Source organism: Struthio camelus, chromosome 1 (assembly GCF_040807025.1).
Source record: "Struthio camelus isolate bStrCam1 chromosome 1, bStrCam1.hap1, whole genome shotgun sequence".
NCBI lineage: Eukaryota > Metazoa > Chordata > Aves > Struthioniformes > Struthionidae > Struthio > Struthio camelus.
Genome location: NC_090942.1, coordinates 142,683,632 through 142,704,790, shown reverse-complemented (window position 1 = coordinate 142,704,790; position 21,159 = coordinate 142,683,632). Strand labels below are relative to the sequence as shown.

At 39.8% G+C, this 21,159-nt stretch overlaps 1 protein-coding gene across 5 annotated transcripts in view; it reads left to right on the top strand.

Annotated features, from left to right (window-relative positions):
• Positions 1–21,159, top strand: part of SHROOM2 (shroom family member 2) — a 133,837-nt gene that overhangs the window by 50,613 nt on the left and 62,065 nt on the right. For 4 of the 5 annotated variants that reach the window (XM_068920967.1, XM_068920958.1, XM_068920949.1 and 1 more), the window contains exon 2: positions 5,168–5,319. In XM_068920967.1, the coding sequence (XP_068777068.1) occupies positions 5,168–5,319 (152 nt within the window). Of the gene's footprint in view, positions 1–5,167; positions 5,320–21,159 lie in introns of those variants that run through there. The other variant, XM_068920985.1, reaches the window with a different exon arrangement.

Below are 21,159 nucleotides of genomic sequence, written 5' to 3'. Positions count from 1 at the left end.
CATTTTTTTCTTTGTTCGCTCTTCCTTCTAGTTCATGTTTGATAGTTAACGCTGGCTGTTGAATCAGCAGTCTGAGAGAGGAGGTGGTTCGGGGTTAGAGATACCATCTCATGGTTTGAAGGTCTGCGGAGAACTTGCTCTGTCACAGTCAGCCTGTATCGTTTTGGCACTTTATCCACTTATGTCTCTGAGCCCATCTATAAGATGCGGATAGCGTTCTTTCCCTGCCAAGCGTACTTCCAGTAATTTCTTTAATGTCCGCTCAGTAAATCTGAAGTGGGAGCGAGGGGATGTGAAAGAACACAAAATGGAATGTGTTCCAGTGCATGCATGCCTACGTGAGATAGCTGTACACATGCACGCCCACTCTCTTTGGGCCAGTTTGATCCTGTTGCAGTTTGCACCATGATTTTATCCTGCCTCAGTTTGACCCGTGAATGTTGCCAACAGATGCAGTTTTAACCCCTTGGACTGGATTTGCAGAATATGTAGCTGGAGTTCAGTTCAATTCTATTCCTTTTCTATTGATTCCTCCAAGTTGTACAAACGCTAAGCTTTAACTGTAAAGTTATTTCTCCTTTGTTTAACTCAGTGCAACTCAAAATAATGAACATTTCCTGTCATTTTACTTATTCTGAAGATCTCATTGGAAGATTTTTTTTTCCTTAAATGCATATTAGATGTTCATAAGACAACTACAGAATCATTTCTTGTCTGCACAAGAAATGAATCATGATAAAATAGTTTATCGCTGCTGATAGCAGAATGCTGATAAATAGAGCTGTGTTTTCCTGTGTTTGTCTCTGGGTTTGAGTTTTCATCCCGTCTCCCGCACTGCCCAAAGAGAGAATGGACAAGAAACTGATGCGATGTCATCGTTGTAAACGAAACTAGATATCTTTCTTGTATGACACTGCACTTCCCCAACTTGACTCCTGCTTGTTTATACAGGTGTATATAGAAGAATGTGGGTATTTAAAGGGAAGCATCGGACCTGATAGACTCAGAAGTTAATGGGTCACGTTCCAGAAGCGGCGCACCCCTGTCAACCCTACATCATTTTAAAGCTACAAACATAGGCTGTTATTTTTTCCCCTTCCCATGTATTACCAACAGTGGGAATACAGACTTTTAAGTGTCCTCTGAATATATTTACGTATCTAGCTATTATATTTTCTCCAGGATTCTGTCCCATTTGAAGGTCTTCTCTCCTTTTCACAAAAAACTTCACATTCTGCAGTATGTGTTTTTCCATTAACGTTATTTTTGTCCTACCCATTATCTACACATGCATCTTTTATCAGTATCACTTCCTGTTTTGAGGTTATATTTCATAATCAAAAGTAAATTTGGGAAGGTATAGTATACAGTTGTAACAGCAGAAATCAGTGTTTCCAGTCTTCAAACATATCCCAAAATTTGCCTTTGCTCATGGTCATAGGGGAGGTCATCACAGACAGCAAAGTGAGAGTTGGATGTTGTCTAAATAGATGCTTTTTTTCAACAAACATCCTCTTCCTGTCCTCTTGAAAACACTCCTCTGCAGCAATATCAGCATCCCTGTTAAAGATAGAGAGTCATGCTCTTTAATCTTGCTAATTCAGCATAATAAGAGGGATGTAGTGTACTAATACATAATGAAGGAGTGGTTTGAGGGAGTTTCTAGAACTCTTCCTTCACTCATCCCAAGTAGGTGGTGTAATTATACATGTTTTTTCGAAGGCTTAGATCCTTTATTTATAACTAAATGTGGATGTTGGTTATCTTGGCTGAATCTTTTGTTTCCTGGTGTTGCTATAAAAATGTTAAGATGTATACTTTAAGGACTTTCAACTCCTGGAAGTATTCCAGACCGAGGAGAGGAGTTATTCAGGGTTATGCTCAGTCCTGTCTGCCTGCTGACTGCTCAGTGGCAGGGGTAGATCTGTTCTTGCTGGCTTCTTGTGAAAGACTTTGTCTTAAAATCTTCCTCTGCATTTTCAAGGCTTTATTTTGGGGTATTGACTGTCAGGTTTTCTGAGCATCTGAAATTCGGGAAGATATTGGATGTTTGTTAGACAAATAATATTACGTTATGAACATTTGTTTTTAACTTGGGCTTAAATCCTAAACGTAGCATAGCACATATATTCGAGATGAGAATTTCAAGTGCGTTTGCGGGTGCTAAAATATTTATGTATGTTGGTTGGGATTTACAGTTCTAGTGAAGGCCTGGTGAGATGGAAAGTCTATTAACAGGTAAATAAATAAAAATAATACACAGTCAAACTCATAGAGGAAGAGAAAACCTGAAAGAGACGCTAGAATGGCATTGTGCAAGTTTGAGCGGAGGAAGAAGGTAGGCAGCGGAACATTTGTGAAGAGATCTTTTTCTCATGGCTGTTTTTGGTTGTGTTTCTGTAGATGGTTGCAAAGTCAATGACTTTTTAGCTGTCATGACTAAAAGACTTTTTAGAGTATCTGAAGAAACTGCATTTTTCCTGTCTACAGGAAACATGTTTCCACTAAAAATGCATTGTGAAGTGGAATCATATTAATGGTGCTGTTCAGTGGTCTGAGTTAAAATTAATAAAAAGGATTTATGTTTGAATTTGTCCAGCTCACAATGAGATTTTTACTGTGAAGGAATGTATAGTTTTTATTCTCCCTACTGCAACTGATTTGGAGACGATGCATTAGAGAGAGCCGCTTACAGTTTTCCTGAGAAGTGCTTCAGCTTTGTGCATTGGTTTTGATATTTTTCTTTCAGTTTTTTTTTTTTTTTTTTTGATTAATGTTGTTTTGGACAGACAAAGTCTCTTTGGAAAGCTTGCACTGTGTGGAATGCATCGTCCCCCTGCTGAAATGAAAACTCAGAGGGGGTAACTGAATACTCTCTGCAGTCAGTGCATTGCCAGTCTGAAGAAAAAACAAACATGCTTACTGAGAACAATGAACATTCCTTGAAACCCTAGGAGACAGATTTTTTTAAGACAAAAAAGACCCTTTCAAGGTCTTCAGGCTCAGGCTTCTAAATTGTTGACATCCGGGGGGCACACAGGCTTCTTACCCCATTTGATTAAGCTGGTACCTTGCTGAGAGCGTAAGGGCCATGACTGGTTGGCACCTACATCTTCTGGTTTCAATTGTGCGATCCTATAACATAGTGTGCCCCTTATTCTTTTTTTCACCTCTATTTGACCTTCTCCCTACAGTTCTAGTGATTTCACTCTGCTTTACGTTAATGTTTTTCCCCGCTTTTCTTACCTACTGGGCTGCAGACCTTCAAGTGCAGTTTATTTAGAAATAATCCAGAAATGTCTCTGAGCACTTGAAGGACTTGAGCTTGCCTGTTTAGGAGGCTTAAGATGCATGGGTCCCCCGTTGCTTGTCCTTCTGTTTAGCTCTGACTGACTTGAGGGTTCCTCCTATGGCAGCCACACAGGACTTAACCCTAAACTAAACATTTCTCTTGCATATAAGTGATTTCTACTGCTGCTGAACAATTTTTGATGTTCAGAGGATATCCAGGCAGGTCAGAGGCAGGTAGTAGCTTGAAAACTAGATGTGCTAAGATGTAGAAACTCACTTCGTCTTTCATTATCTGCATTTTTATAAGATAAATTCTGGAAATTAAATTACTGGATTATCATCAGTAATCATGGCTTTAGTGTGGGGTTCAAAACTAAACCTAATGCATGGCGTTCTTTTTGGCTTAGATTTATAGATGTGAAGATTTTAAAGAACATTTCTACTAAACTTAAAGAGGGCTTTAATTTACTTGAAATAAGATGGCTGTGCTGTATCAGATCATGCTAATGTACTTTCATCAAGAGATACTGCTTATTTTCTTAGTTATTTAGTTTATAGTTTTGTTGTTGGAGTGTCTCTAAAACCTGCACTGTGAGCTCCAGGTCTCACGAAGTTGTTTCCTATGGATTTATCTCATGGTTGATCGACTTTGGTGTCTCAGAAGGTGGCAGTTCTTTATGAAGCTTTTTGCAGTTAAGCCACTTATAAACAATTCCTTGTAGGCTTACTGGTATTTAATAAAGTGTGAGTCAAGAGATATTGTAGGAGTCAAGGCAAAATATGGTGAAGACATAAAGGAAAATCTTTGCTTTGACGACAAAATGTCAAATCTGTAAGAAGAGGTAGGATATGGATTGTGAGCAAGTGAGGGAGGAATAAAAAATTAAATTCCTAGATCATGAGCCCAAGCGACTGAGAGGCTGGAGGCTATGTTGAGAGCAAAAGAAAAGACAAGAAACTGGGAGAGCCAAAGACCTGAATTGCAAAGTGTTCAACACCTACAGTTATATTTGAAATCAGTGCTGGTACTTGCCAGTCTGGCTGATCAAGCTTTTAGGATTTGTTTTAAATTTTAAAAATGGCTAACTCATAATGGCTTTATTTCCTGTATCAGGATGGGAATTGCCAAAAACTGATTCCTTAATTTATTGTGTGCATGTTTCACTGCATGTTATGGAATAACTCTGGTAAAAATTTAACAGATGAGAGCAATACCAGTGGCAACCAAATAATTTGCCAGTGAGTTTCATTTAGTACTGCTGTGTTCTTCAGCAGTGTGACACATTATTTGCTTCCTTGGATCTCAGACCATTGTCTTTTCTTCTAGCCAAAGTTGCTTGTTAGCTATATGGATTGTAAATTCTCAGATCTTTTCCTAAACATTACAGGCCTGGTAAATATGAATTTTCAAGATCAGCTTGTTACACAATATTTTTGCGCTTCATAGCATACCCGACATTTTTGGAGTTGTGACTGTACAGTTAATGTTATTGACTTTTTGGTTAATATTATTGGTTACCTTCTTTAGAGAGTCAGATTTTAAAATGTCTCCGCAAAGCTCTATTTCCAGGTATGACTAACTGTACTGTACTGAGCAGAGCTCAAGATTACAAATGGTTTTGACTCCCAAATTTCCACTGAGTATTCTAGTCTTCTCGGGAAGTTTTCCCAGCTGCATTTTCTTTCCTTCCCTGTTGTGCTTTGTGTATGATTACTTCTACTTTGTAGCCTTTTCAAACGTATTTTTAAATTATTTTAACCATCTAAGTACTGTAGTAATTATTGTATAAAGCCAATAATTGAAAACTCAATCTTATTTTAAAGGTGTCACTATTCAACCTCAATAATTCTGCCATTTGACATGCTTTTTCTTCAGATTGAAGATGGGAGCAAAGCTGCAGCTGTGGACAAGTTACTGGCCGGGGATGAAATTGTTGGCATCAATGATGTGGGCCTCTCTGGTTTCCGACAAGAAGCAATCTGTCTGGTAAAAGGTTCACACAAGACGCTGAAGCTTGTAGTAAAAAGGTAAGCCTGTGACATTCAGTTGGAAAGCTAAATGTATTCAGGCTCTAAGCTACTGGCCAAGTAAAGCTGCCAAGACTTGGCAAGTTAATGAAAAGACTTTCATTAAATGTTATTAATGTTTATATTCAGAAGCACTAAGCGGTGTTACTTGAACACAGTAAGGATTCTGACCGATATTTTTGAACACAGAATCTTTATGGAAGAAGACATGGAGTAGAGGTTCAATCAGGGCAAAAACTGAGACAGTGTATTCTGTGAACGCTATTGTAATGTTTGCATCTTTTCCTAACTTAAAAATAAGTTTCACAACAAAATAATTTTGACCAAAGGGAACATTACAGATGTTCAAGTAGGTTAAATCTGATAACCTCTGAAAAAATTCAAAACAAGAAATTGGAACAAGAAGCAAAATCTTTCTTACTAATTTCCTACTTTGATGAATCAGAACTTTCTATGTCATTACTTTGTCATTACTTTTTACTGTGATTACTTTTATCAAATTGTTACCAACCAGTCTTTTGTGTTGGAATTTTGAGTGTCTTCATTAGAATCAAAAAAGAATTGTGTTGTAGCACTGGAAACACTGAGAATTGGGTTTGACGTGTGTGATGATCAAGTCTGTAGACTTAACTGTCATTCTGAGGCTGTCTTAAATGGGGACAATCTTTTTGTGAAATAGTATTGATAGATAAGAGATATATTTAAGTAGCTTCTCAGCATTGGGTTAAAAAGGTGTTTTTGTTGGTAAACTACTGGAACATGAACCTCTCTGAGAGATGGTAGAGTTTACATCCTCACTAAAAACAACTTTGGGAAGCTCTCCCAAAAGTTATACATCACTAAAGCTACTAAATGCAAAATAATGTGGATTCCGAACTGTTATAAATCATGTTGATCTTCAGCAGTTTCAGCCTGCACTGGCTATTCCAGTAGAAGAACTTTTGTTAGTGGAGATTATATCAGCTGTTTCTGTCACTGAAAGGGAAAACTTCAGGGCTGAGAAGTTTTATAGACATTGAAGAATCTGCCAAGACAGCAAGCCTTAATTACTATGAATAGCTTTAGACTGAATGGAAAGAGTCCCTGTTTCTTGATCCTTTTCAGTTTTGTGATAGTAATGCGCGCAAAATCTGTGAATTCTGGTCTGTCTCTGGAAATGGCAGAAACTTTGTTGCTGAAATACCCTAATAGGAGATACAGCTATGCCATTCTTGTCATTCATAATTACTTCACTCCATTCATGTGTTTTTGGAGGACTTTTGTATAGCTAATCGAGTGCTGATTTGCTGCTGGAGATTTGTGACCATTCTTTGCAGGCAGCAGAGCCCAATTGCTATGCAAGCCTGTGCACAATTCCGTGCAAAGCTGATGGATTTTGATCAGTCCTTTCTCATCCCTCCTCTTTTTCCTTCCCTAGTACATGTGCAGGGGATACAAGCAACCTAGCAATTCTAGCCAAGAGGCTGAAGTAGTGACTGTTGTTAGGCAAAACATTTTTTCTCGAATTCAGGGAGACTTCCATAGCTCCCAAAACAGGAAAGAGCCCTTTGGGTCATTTACAAGCCTGCATAATAGTAGATAAAATTTTATAAAACTTACTGAATGAAACTAGCTAGGGCTTTTTGTTTGTGGTTTTTCAACTTTGCTCCTTCTCTTGGAAAATTGCCTCAGGACCTCAGTCCTTTGACCATCAGAAACCTTTTAGCACCCAGTCTCAGTTTATTCTTAGCCAGCTTGTTCTCATGCACTGCTGTGTGCTGAAATAGCTTTTCTTTTCCTGCTCAAAGTTCAAATGATGCAAGTTTTTTTTTTTTTTTTTTTTTTAAAAAAAGCCTTGTTGCATGCTTTCTTCCAGGAGTTATGGTTTGAACAACAGTATTGTTTTGTTTTGTTTGCCCTAAATCTTCGGCTGATTTTTTAATGAGTGCTCTAAACAGGCCTGTCCTTAAGCAAAGCGGTTGTGTAGTCTGTGTGTGAGCAGTCCTACAGGTCTGGATTGAATTGGATCAGGGAACTGATCTGACTGCAAAATTATTTGGGGAAGTAGGTTTTCAATTGGATAGGACCACTGCTTTCAGAGGCACCTTAATTGTGTACAGCAACCTTGAAATGGCTGCTTTAGCATTTTTAGACTATTTCGGTCTCCTTTAGGTCCACCCTTACTGTTCTCTGAGGGGACATGGGGTAGCCCCACAATTCCCTTTCAGTCCATTATATGTAAGTTGAGGTGTTACTCTGCAAGTCATTTTGGCATCTTTATGTCTGCATGCCCTGTACGTTTTGTCTTAGCACCGTGATGCAGCTCTGTGATGTTGCTTTAACGTTTTTTTTCCCCTGTGGATGTCAAGTCTGATAATCTGAAGCATGAAACAGAAATCATTTAAGTTCAGTAACTCAGTCTTGAAGGTCATGAAAGAATATTTGTTTTAATGATGTGTTTGTCCTTGATATATGTGAGAGTTAGCTTGGAATGGGAAGTGGGAAGCAATGATCTGGATTTTGTGTGGAAATTTTTTTTTCTACGGTTGTTTATAGGTCAACTATTTCTAGGCTGATCCAGAAGTGTACAAAAAAATACTTTAAAAACTATCAAGTTGTAGAAAAAAAGTTTTTTAATAATATTCTTCTGCAGTGTAAAGAATTTCCTGTTACTTTAAGTAGAATTAACGCAGCACAGTCTGGTTTTATTTGTCACTGCTGAGCAGCTCGTGCATGTGAAATTCCTTCATACAGGTCGCTCTTTATTGCAGTAAGGCAAATTCCTAGTCTTATACTGATCTAGCTAGTTCTGTGCCTGGCATGCTATTTTTCATTTTAGAAGTGTAAATTACCTGAGCCAAAACCAAGTGAAAATTTTTGCCATGGTGAGTAACATTCATTCACAGTTACTAGCATTTGTCTGTGACCAAAAATTCTCATGTGGCTAGTGTGGTTTAGCAGTGGTAGTTGGCTTCCACAGAAATGACTGTTACCAACTATTTTCAAAGAATCTGATGCCTGGATTGTATAGGGGGAAAAGTGTTGTTCTCTAAATAAAGCTACTGTAGTAGCAAATACTAAACACAAGTATGCTGGCTGTCAGCATGCGTGCTTTGCTTTATTTTCTGGAAACATTGCAGTTGTGGTCTAAAACAAACCAGGACGGTGCAGCTTGCTCAGCAGCAAATGTGTGATGTTTAAGTAGCTTACAGATACTGACGAGTGAACAAATGCAGTGTACCTTTTGGTCTTGGATTAAAAGAGGACTCAGGAGGCTTTGTGTTATTTTCTCAAGTGGATTTGTCAAAACAACACATCTTAATTATGTGCTGGTTCTTCATTGCAGTACTGAATTATTTCCTGAGTGGATTCTTTTCTTAGGAAATGGAAAGGAAAGTGTGCTCAGGACATTTCTTACAGAAGTAGTGTTTGTTTTTCTGTTCCTTGGGAAAATATATATGAATGTTTATATGGACATGTGAAATTGCTCTGCTTGTTGATACCTGGGTGGTTACTGTATGAAGAACAGTCAATTATATGGATACACTTTTTTAAGTTAAATTCCGTTCAGGTTATTAAAATAATCCCTGTTCCTCTGCATGTGCATAACCGTATACTACCATGAAAGCCATGAAAGTTTTGAATACTTTTTCACTATGGATTAATGAGATTTATTATATTAAGTTAATTCTAAGTTCACGCATGGGTGACACGTCTATTTGGGGTCTGTTAATGTTAAAGGGAGAGTGGATTTAGTTGCCCTCTGGGAGCCACTTTAAGAAGTTATGTTAGATAGAAATATGCATCCTTTCCCACCTCTGTCCTTGTGTATGTCTGCCTTGGGTCCTTTCCCTCCATGCATACAGACCAATCCACTGCACATCTCTCCTAAATCCATGGTGTCTCAGACACTCCTCCTTTTCTGTCCCTGTGCATCTCTCCCATACTGCTGTTCCAGTCCTCGCTGCTGATCCCTAACAGACAGGTGATAAAGGGAAGCAAGTAAGTCTCCTACTTCCTCAGCTGGAACTAGACACCAAACCAGGAGGAGAAGATGGTCTCAAACATATACACATGCTCTCCCTGGTGTGTCTCTTCACCACCAAGGGAATCTAGCCTTACCCTTTTACCGCTAGTGCAGTAGCTGGCTGTGGACTCCGTAGCCCCTTTTGGCCTTGGGAGTACTGCTACACCCAAGAACATCTGTGTGTGAGATGATTTGGGAAGATCAGGGAGACAATGTTTCCATATTATTTCAAGATACAGACTGAGAACTGTGTTGAAGTCTGTCTCTTATCTAGGTTTTGCCATTTGATAGTTCTGGTTTTATAGATACTGAAATAGTACAAGAAATGAAGATAAAATACATGTATTTTTGCAGATTTTAAGCAAATACTATGGATATTTGGTCCATGGTTATGGTTTATGACAGTCACAGAGAACCCCTGCTAAGGAGAAGTAAAATGTATTTCATGAAACAAATCATTGTTTCTTGAACTAGGGTTTATTATGGCAGAATAAATTGCAGTGGTTTCTCTCTTGTTGCCCAATAACAAATTTTTTCAATACCTGTATTTTCAGCCAGACTGTGGAAATAGCTAGGGAACTGAAGTAGAGCTTTCCAGGGATGTATATGCATGCATATGTCTTACTGTAAGAGGTAGGCAGGTGCGATAACCCTGTTCTACCACTGTTTCTTGCAATTAATGTGGGCATGGAAATGTGTGTGCCAGTTCAGATCTTCTAGTATACCCACTTTGTGAGTGAGCATTTGTAACACATGCACACAACTAAAAAAGATCAAGGCTTGGACCTTTCTATGTGGCTGTAGTTGGTGGAAGGGCTGGGCTGTTAAATTCCAGTTTCACAAATTCACTGGGAAATTAATTAGAATTTGCCTTAGGCCCACTCTTCTGCACTAAACCAGATGGCTGGCTTTTCTGTACAAGAAGGTTGTTCTACTAGCCTCTGCTCCCAACCAGGTCTTGCGATGCAGAAAGGAGCAAGCCTTGTGTGTCGGGATCAGTGCCAATCACCAAGTCCGGGCCCGTATTTCCTCTTCTCTCGTTTGGTGTTGCCAATGAGTTACCAAGGCTCAAGAGGGGAAAACAGGAACCAAATGACTGCAAGTGTAACTTGTCATGTGAATTTCATACAGGCCTTCAAAAGCCCCTAAAGTGGATGTCTTGTATTTTAAGGAGTGTCTAGCAATGCTAGCAAGATCTTTCTGTGGAGGAATTTTAATGGTCACTATGAGTGATTGCAGAATAAACCACTTTGCACTTTGTGTACTCCGTGGGAATCCACAGAGGAGGTTGGCATGGAGCTCCTATTGTGCTCAAAACATACCCTCAAGCCTTCGAAACAGGCAATCTCTGTGCTGGCAGTGCCTTGACAGCAGTCCTTGTTCTTAAATTGCATAATCCTATACTAATTGATGAAAGGAATGGACATGAGAAAAGAAGGGCATACTTTCATCTTATATTTCAACAAATTATACATTGAAAGAGTCCTGATGAGGACCATTTCCCTTGCTTACTTTAACTATTGGCGCAGTCACTTAATTAACGTAAAAATGATGTATATCTCGGTTCATTTTACCTTCATCCTAACAATACCACTCAGGTATTTGAGTATTTCCCATGTCGACTGTCTTTTTGTTGGGGTGTGCATTTAAAAAGCATTTTTATTTTTTAATTTTGGCCACCTTCCCAGTTTCTCAATTGTGTTAACGTGATTTGATTCATGCGGTTAGTGACATATTAATGGATACTTAAAATGAACATAAGCTTCAGTTTCTCACATTGGAGGGGTGTGTTCCTTGGATTCAGAGAGCGTTTTAAAATGTCCTGTATAACTGTCAGGCCTCTCTCAATATAAATGTTATCACTGACATATTTTTAAGTTGTGATGGCTTTTATATTTTCATTCTTTACAAATCTAAAAAAAACTAACCTGTAAAATTTGGATAATAAAAGGCCAAAAATATGACAGAAGTCACCATGTTTGACCAAGTCAACTCTGTTAGGGTGGTGTGTTGAATACTAGGAAGGGCATAGAAATGTAATTGTGGGTAAGAGGAATTCTGTATAGTTTGAATATACTTATTCAGAAGGGTTACTTGTGGCAGTGGTATTCAGTTTTGTAAAGTAATCCTCCAAACTGGACAAGGTTGCTTTTTTGTGGGATAGAATATGCATCAGACAGTAACAGCCTCTGAGTCGTGGCAGGGGAGAGGAGGGGAAAGGGTCTTCAATCCTGCAAGAACTTGTCCAAATGGTTAATTTTGAGCATGAGTAGTTTCATCAACTTTAGTGGGAGTACTCATGTGACCAAAGATGAAGAAGTATACAAGTCCTTACAGGATTTAACTAGAACTTTTTGCCAGGCTGTACATTGGATTTATTCTAAATTCTGCTTTCAACTGGTGAATTTCAATGTAGAAGCAAATTCAAATACGTAACCCCTTGTCTGAGTGGAAGAAATGATGAACGTTACAAAATTTTGGTGCCTGAAGACATATGCATTTCACTTTCACAAGGACACACAGAGGATTTGAGTTTGACAGTAGTAAATATTGTAGATCTCTGCTTTCTCCTGACTGTATTGTAACTCCATCCATTAAAGATTAAATAAATAGTGTTTTTATGTCAGGAATTCTTTGCATTTGGAATGAATACTTCTGTGTATATTGTATGCGTTTTAAAATGTTCAGTAGTTTAGTTTTACTTTTAAGTGCTTAGGAGCGTTGGTTTTGTTTTGTTTTGTTTTTTAAACACTGGTTAAGAACTCTGACACGTGCATACACAACTTCAGGAGAGTAGTAATTCTGGTATTTCAGTTCTTAAATACATTGCAGTTCTCCATGTGGTACTTCTAGGTTACATACTTTGCTTTCTGAAGATAAAATAACTGACTAGACTGAAAATTTGGTTACTTAAATGTTTCCACGTCAAGTAGCATACCATGTTGGATGGCAGAGGTCTTATGCTCAGCCTGGTCTAGTAGCTGCATGTAACTCCTTCCAATTTGCAAAGCTTTTAAAAGGTGTTAGAATAATTTCTACACTCAACTCCAAACTATGGAGAGAAGACCATTCAAAACAAGGGCTTTCTTGAGAATGGATGCAGACAGCTTACAGAACAACTCAGTAGTGAAACTAATGCAAGCACATTGCAGCTTTAGTTCCTGAATTACTGAACAAATGTACATCTTATTTGTTCAACAAGAAACCCCTTATGCTATGGTTGTTACTACTGAATCTGTGTAATACTGGATGGCCTGGTAAAACGAAGTCTGGCACAGAGACTCAACTGCTGTATGTTGAGTCGTCCGGAATGTAGAATGGCCTTTATGCTTTTAGTCCAGCTTCATGTGCAGGAGAACAACACAATGACGAAAGCCATGGTTTGGGGAAATACCTGTTGTGTTACATTTAAAACAGAATCAGTACTTTGTTCTGGCTCGCAGAGTAGCCTTGCAGGCAAGTATGCAGCTGAAATGGGGCATGACATCTGGTAGGGAACAAAAGGGAGCCTGGAGAAGGTAATGCCTTCGAAATCTGATGTTGATATTGTGTGTGTCAGAGCAAAAATCCCCTTCCCAAATAAAACTTCAAGCAGCTCAGCAGGCAGAGTTTTTCTTTGTGCAGGCATAATAATTTGCATTACGTGGCTGCAGGGTTTTAAGCAGGTATAAGGCAAGCTTAAGGCTGGGTTTGCTATCTCCTGAAATGTCCTTGAACTGAAGGAACTCTCCTCCTCTGCTTCCATTTTTGGGTCACCTTGGCCATGCTTAGGTAGATCACAGCTGAAATCGGTGTGTGAATGCGCCACATCTGTGTCGAAACATTAGTATGTGGAATGTGGTTTACAAAGAAATTCAGTTCATTTGGGATGACTATAAAACTATAAACCTGTTGTAGTAGGCATAGACCTCTGGCTAGCCATTAAAGGTAGCGGAATGCACACAAAGTAAGGATAAGGATAAAGTATTTATGTAACTTACTCAGCACTTTATCTCAGACATCCAGATGTGCCTGTCTAGTTCCCTGAGGCAGAGTTAGGAAAAACAGTTCCAGAACATGAAAGTTTTGTCCTGGTAGTCTGTTGTGAATTTAGCGGGCAGGAAGAGAGATGATTTAATACCTCATACAACTTGGTACCTCATTGTTGACCGTGCATATGTTATTTATAAATGAAATCACTGTTTCATCCTGCTCAAGCCTGTACAGCTGGGCTGAAGCACAAGGGAAAACAGCAAATTGTGATGGTGAAATCTGATTTAACGGCTGAACTCCCATTATCTTTAAGAGACTAATTTGTTTGCGTTCATTTGTTTTCACCAAAAATGGAGGACTTTGTAGGTCGCCTTAGTTTCTTTATATGTGATGTGCAACTTACTGGGTCATGGGGTAGGAAAGGAACCACGCTGCTGCGCTGCACCAAGGTAATACGCTTTGCAGCATGGCCGCTTTTCAAAGAGGCACTGTTAGCCGCAGCGCGGTGTTGCTGTTTGCTCTGTGGTTCCATCTTCAGACGCAGGGTGACTGGGAGACGGAGGGTCAGACCAACTGGGCTACCCCGACACATGGGAAGCTAGAGCAGAGAGCAGCACTGCAGACTGCACAGGTCTGGCTGCGGTGGAGGATAAGGCAAAAGGGGATCGTGCAAACCTTTGTGTACGTTCAGGTACGAGGGAATGGGCATTTAAGGTAGGATACGTGTGTCTGCTGGAATTTTAGGGCTCTCGACAGATAACTGCATCTTAGAAATATGTCGGTAACCTTTGTTAAAATACTGGTTCAGTTTGCCATTTTAAAGCATCTGAATAACAATGGGTTGCTCTATTAAATTTTATTTCTGAGTTATGTTTTGTTTTGTTTAAAAAAAAAAAAAAACTTCCTGCGTGTCTTTTCCGTGTCTCCCCCGTGCAGCCATGGAAGCCCATAAATTAAGCTTGTGGTTATATTTTTAATTTTCTGTTTTCAAATTTCAGATCAGTTCTTTTTTTAGGGCTAAGGAACTCCTACACTGTCTTGCATGGAAAATGGTGCAGTTCCATTAACTGCTTCCAGAAAAACAGGCTCCTTCCTTCCCTCACCCCTCCCCTCCCTTTTTTTTCTGTCTTAGAATCAATCAACACTTTTCTTGGAAACGCTAGTAAGAAGGGAGTACAAGGCAGGTAGGTATTTGGTGCAGTAAGCGTAGAGAGCAAAAACAAACAGCAAAAAGCACAAATACAGTTTTGATGTTTGCCCCGTTAAGTTTTAGAGAGTTAGAAATGTCCAAAAAACCTATGATGATATTGGAAAACTGTCTTTTAATTGCAAGTGTCTCAGTTTTTCAAATGAGTCATTTTAAAGGTGCCCAGCATCCAAAAACTGCTGAGTAACGTCCCTCTGAAAGCAAAGAGTAAGGAAAGTCTCAGTCATTGTTCAAAAACTGAGACATCCAGGATCTCTCCTGACTTCTGAAGATCATGATTGTAGCAGTTAAATGTCTGAGGGCCTCTCTTAAATGTGCAAATAAGACTACCTGACCACAATAGATGCATTTATTTATTTTTATGTTTTACTTCCGAACGGCTGCAGGTCCATAGTTTTCCCTGTGATTTAATTCTTTGCTGTTCGCGCCCTCCTGTGGCTATGACTTACATTACATGACTGTAAAGGGATGTGAAAAATACGTCTGTAAGTGCAAGATTTCTGCCTTAGAACACAGTTTCCTTTGGACAAGCTTTGCTAGATTAAATAGCGTAATATTTCTTATACTGATGCAGTAAAGTCAGCCTAGAGAAAAATGTCTAAAATGTCCCTCCTAGAAAATGTCCAAGGAGGCAAAAAAACCCCCCAAAACTCCTGAGAACTCCTTTCCTAGTGAAACTGAGGAATGTGTTCTGGTAAAGGCTTTTCACCCCGAATCACTATTTTCTAATTCTGGGGATGGGAAAGGAGACGGGAGAGGTGGCTTTTGCCCAGTTGTGCTTTCAAGCTGAAAGGCACTTACACAGCGCTCTATTATCTTGATAAGAAGGTAGGGCCTTCTGGAAACTCAGATTGTGGCCTACAGGATTTTTCTTTCAACGAAAGCTAAAGAACTCCATGCTGGGATCTACAGTTTCCCCTTTTAAAAAAAGGACAGGTATGAATGAGAAGTTTGTTAATGGTTAGACTCAGTACTGTCATGATTATAAATCTGTTGTCATAGTTTTCTGCACATGTCTGAATTAATACTAGTGTGTGAAATGGGCTGTAGGCTCCTTTCCCTTCTATACTATAACACAAAAGCAACTAGAGAAAGGATTTACGGTATTTACTCAGTTGTGCTCTTTTGGAGAGGGGCAGGGTTACCCCTGGGAGGGGGTGAGGATAAGGGAGTGAGAGGGGTTTTTGCTTAAAATTCTGCGCTGTAATGTCTATTTGATTTGCTGACGTTCCTGTGCACGGCATTTGTCTGGTCACCCCAGCTTTTTTGATCTTTTCATCTGTAGTGTAAAATTAACACAATAATAATTTCAGAGATCTTTTTAAAATTTAAATTAATCTTCTAGAAATGCTTTCATATTGATTACTGTCCGTGATTATTTACCGTTGTTTTCCAGCCAATGCTGTGCCATGCCATGCCCAGCGCTCTGTTGCAGTCAGGTTAAGATGGAACTTGATTTATTTGTTTGCTCTTCTGGCTCTGGTCTAGTTGAACAGCTCATCAGTATCTGATTGCTCATTAATACAGAAAAAAGCTTCTGAGAGCCAAATTAGAAATCCTATTAGCCAGCCACATTTTGAGATTCAAGTTTTCTTTTTCTTTAAAATTATGGAGATATTTGCTTTTTTACTTGTTTTTCGTCTTTTATTGCTGTACCTATGTAATTCTAACACAGTTAACTTTTCAAATGGTAGGTCTAATAGTACTCACACTGTATAATTTATTCTTCTGTTAGGCAGAGTAAGATGGATTTGCTGCTGGAAATTTCAAGGGCGGGAGGAACCCTTTTCTGTGCCTGTTGGTACTTCTCTGTTTTGCTGAATAATCGCTAAGTATAGAATAGTATTTATCAGCTGGACTTTGCATCCTCATTCATACAATGGTAACTACATGTTTTCAGAATCTTTTAAAAAACAATGTTAGAAAAATAACCCATCAAATAAAAATCTTCCTTTCTCTGGTCTGAGTGTGTATGTGTGAGTGTTCATGTTGACAAATAATGGCTCTTGCTACATTCTCTTTATTCACATTACTTGCAAAACCAGCTCATGATAGCTTTAACATCTGTGAGAACTTAATGCCCCCTTTCACCTTTATATAATGTGCAGTCAATTTTTTTGGATAAAACGTTGCAATTTGGGAAAGTCTTAGCCATACCTCATCTAATTTCGATCAAGTTCACACAGTGGAACTACAGAACCTCCTTGCAATTGTTTAATGCTGCCATATATTGTGTTAACTAGGTATCTTATTAAAATGCAACTATACCTGCATAAAATAAGACCTCCTTTTGTCCTTTTGCCAGCCTCTTTCTCCTTTCTGAAGTTTGGGGAATTAGGTAAATCCACAGTACTTTTCTTCGCAATTATAAGCGCATCTTCCTTTGATCTGTGGAAAGTAGTTCATTTTTCATGTACAGGATGTGGGTCAGTCAATTGGTAAGGAAGCTGCGGTGAGATAAATTTCTTGTGGCAACCAATCCGCTGTGTTATAGCACAGAGCCAATAAAAGTGTATATATTCATTGTGTGTTTTGTGTGATGAGTCAATGAACCTAAGGAAAATTTGGTCTAAGCACATATTCCAGTATATGAGAAGGAGACTTCTCTCCATCTTACAGCTGAATAGTGCTGGATCCAAATCAGAAGTCACTGCGCAATCTGCAGTTTGCTTTTCACTGGCGTTGCAGGTTCAAAGAGAGGATGAAAGACTGATGCTGCCATGTAGCCACAATGGTACCAGCACTTTTGCTTCAGAAGTCCTGTTCTTGTCCATTAGTTTAAAGGAGATCAGATGAAGAAAGCTGGAAGATATTAAGGGCGATAAAGGGAAGGAAGTAGTCCACTGGCGTTTGAGGGGGAGAAGGAAAGCACATCTTAGATCCGCTATGGGATATTTTTTTGATACTGTAGTAGATCATGTAATTTTACTGAAAAGGTTCATGTGCTGCAGGACTGGTGATATGAATACATTATCATCATGTAGTTCGTGCAACTGTTACAGCTGGCAAGGAACTGCCATAAGCCTGGTCTTGAAGAATTATGGAGACTTTCAGCATCCGAAACTGGGACAAAGTAAAAACTTAAAAACCAAAAAACACCCTCAAACAGTTACGAATTAGGAAAAGAAAACTTGGATTGAGTCGAAGTGCTTCATTTTAACTTTTACGATATGGTTTGTGCATACAAAAAAAAAATCATAATGAAGCCACTTTACTGTGAAATCCAGAATTCCCATTAGAAGTGCTTACTCAGGTGACTTAAAGCTCTTGAGACTCTTTTCAGATTTAATTCTAAATTGAAAATATTGCTGAAAGTGATCTCCTGCAGATGATTGAGACTTTGACAGAGAGGTATATCCTTGGCAGGGCTCAGGAAGGGAGGAAGAACTTGTCATCATAACACTGCTAAAACAGTTCTCTTAACTATATAAACTGTAATTAGATCAGATGAGGTGAGGAGTTTTTTGCTTTCTTCACATGCTTCATATTTAACCGAGAAAGAAAACAAATCTTCATCCAGAAAATAATACTCTGCAGAAGGTAGCTATGCAAGGGTATGTTATTCCCCTGTCCGTGTGTGCATGTCTTGCTTTAAAATACACAGCTACTCTCTCCTAGCTTATGTGGGACTTTTCATTACCCAGCCTTCTGTTTAGTTCTTGATACAAAAGGTGTGTGCTCACCATTCTCCTGGTGATTAAGTGTCACACGCATTTTAAAACTGTCAGAGCGTGTGCTCCTGTCGTCCAACCCCACCCCCACCCCAGCTGTCTGCCCCCAACAGTGCTTAAAGCGTAGGGCAACCCAGTTGTAATTCTGTGTGTTACTGAACCTGCATTCTGGTTTTGACCGCGTTGCTGTGTTTCTGTCACTTGTCATTTTCTAAAATGAGATGGTAGTTTTCCTATCCTTCTTTCAAGGGGTGACATTTAACACTAATTTCAGTGCGTTATCCTATTTTATGCTTACATTTTCAGCTCGGGAAGGACAGAGCTTTACAGGCTGTTTCTATGCCTGATGTTGTGTTGAAGATGAGCACAGAGCATCTAAAACCTCCAGTGCAAAAGCATCATGAGGCAAATATTTGATGAATCTTTGTCCATTAACACTGCTTAAGAAAGTAATCCGGATGTAGCAGCTTGCTGAGTGTTTCCGTATGTTGTGTCACAGGCCAAAAACCTGCTACAAGAGTGATCCAAAGGTTTTGATTGCTTTTGCCTGCAAGACCAGTGTTGTACTGATTGTTTGAGGCTCTGTTCCAAGCACTCACAGCCCATAGCAAGTAGTAGAGCCAGTGACCCAGGCCTTCTCTGTACCTGTTGTAAAAAGCAACTCCAGCGCAAAAGGAGTGAAGAAGCTGTGCTCAGACTGTCTTGACGCTGGGCTGCTCCCTAAGGGTACGGGAGAACTCTTTTATTCCAGATAAATCCTCTGCAACCTGTTACTGTATCCTTTACAACCACATGTTTGGTAGTGGTCAGCAACCATAAGAAGTTTATATATAGAAGTCTGGCCAGTGCCGGGGAGTAATAGTGTGAGTATGGAGCAAAACTTGTCTTTTCCAAAAGATTAGTAAAATAAATTGTCCTTTGAAAATCCCTAGAATTTACAAAGCCAGTCTCCTTGGGAGAGGGAAGGAAATAACGGTCACTTTTCTTCATAGGTGAAGAGGATTTCTGAAGCCTTTCTGAGCACTGAGGTTATTAATTATTTCTAGGGATATCACAGGCTATGCCTCTTTTGGGGAAGCGCTGCTCCATGAGAAAATGAGTTAGTGGGTTCATTTGTTTTAATGTAAATAAAGGCATATAGGAAAAATACCTGTTCTCAAATGCTGTTGAAAACCTATTAAATCTCAACAGGCCCAGATGTTCTGGAGCTTTTTTTTTTTAGTTTTACTCCTTGAATTTTCTTTTTATCCTCATAGGTAACATAAACTTCTTTGCAATACAGTGTCTCAAATTGGACCATTAACTCATATGTTTGCTTAGCAGATTGTAAAAGGAAGGGATGGAACAATTAAAAAAACTAGTTTCAAAAGCATAATCTAGATATATTTTCCACATGCCATTTCAAATGCCACTCTGAATTAAAAATAAATCTCCCCTTCTCCTCCAAGAACAGCCTCCTGATTTAATTTTTCAGGCTTTAGTCAGCTTTTCTCTGCCCAGTTCTGTGGGCAATACTGGTGAGGAACTGTTCAGCAGAGTCACAAGTATGACTAATCAAAACTGGTAGGGCCTCTTCGCATAGCGCAGTAATAAGACTTCTTTGTGAATCTAATTATATCCCCTAAGCTTGCACAGAGGCGCAGATTAGCACAGGAGGCGGACGGCCTTTGTGCAGAGGGCTGCAGGGGTTTCGTTCTCCGCTGCCGGAGCGTGGCACGCTTTCACCCGGGGACACGATCGAGCTGTGCGTCGCTGGCACGTCGTTTGTGCCGCCGCCGCGGAGGCCGTAAGCTTGAGCGTGCCTGTCGCGTCCGCGCTGCAGCCCTTCTTCCGTAATTCAGTCCCGGTGTCCCCTCTCTCACCCCTCCCACTCAAGGAAAGAGCTCCGTGGTCTATCCCAGGCACAGGGTAGCCCTCGGCAGCAGCGCCGCGGAGCGCCAGGTGCCGGCCAGGGTACATGCTGGGCCCGTAATGGGAGGCACTGGGAAGGAGCACTACCGCTGCCAGGTGTTGGCGGGCAGGTTGGCACCTCTGTGCTGGGGTGCCAGCAGGCCATGGGTGCGCAGGGCCTGGTGCCTGGCAGGCTTCTGCCAGCTTGTCCGAAAGGCAAGAAACGCTTGAATTAACTTCAGCAGCTTCGCACCGCGACGGTGGCCGTGCGCAGTATACGGGGGGGATGCTTCTCAGGAAGCGCTTCTGTTGGCTTTCTGTATCTCATTAACTTGTCTGTAGAAAAGCGATGCAGTTTTATCTGGGTTTTTTCTTGAATGTGTTTAATTAAAATCCCGTGATAGAGTTGTTGAAGTGAAATCAACGGGTATAGAGCAGGGGAGGTGAATTAGAAAACAGCAGAACATTTTGGTGTTTGTTTGCCTGTTTGCTTCCTTTACTGTTCTTTCACACAGACCCAGCTTCGAAGTGCTGTGTGTTGCTGATTAAAACTGCCCGTGAGGCAGGAAGGATGTACGCTGAGGTAGTTTGCAGTCACTACTTTTTCAGAGGTCTGTGACTAGTTTCCTTGAGCTGATCTCTTAATGCCAGTGTGCAGGTGCTTATCATCAGGACAAACTGAGTAGCAGAGTTAGTCTGTTAGTGAAACTTAAAGTGTTAAGGTCTGAGATTTTTTCTGTCTCTAGCTTTTATTGATGTAATAGGAAAATTCAATGGAAAAAGTTTCCCTGGCTGTGAGCTGTTTCCAACATTTGCAGCTCAAGTCAAGAGGTTACCCAGGGATTCACAGGGATTTTTACAGAACAGCAAGAGAGGAAACTAGTACGGCAATAAATTGTGTGCGACAAAGATTATTTTTGTTCCTGCTGTAAATCTAAAGAAGGGGTTTGGGGATTATTTTTTTTTTTTGGAAGAGAGGTACATGGAGTAGTAAGCAAAACTGAAAAAAACATTGTTTAAATATGCATTTCATTTGCAGTTTTGGGAAGAGGGGGGGATGAAATAACACATATGGCAGAATGGGAATTTTTTTT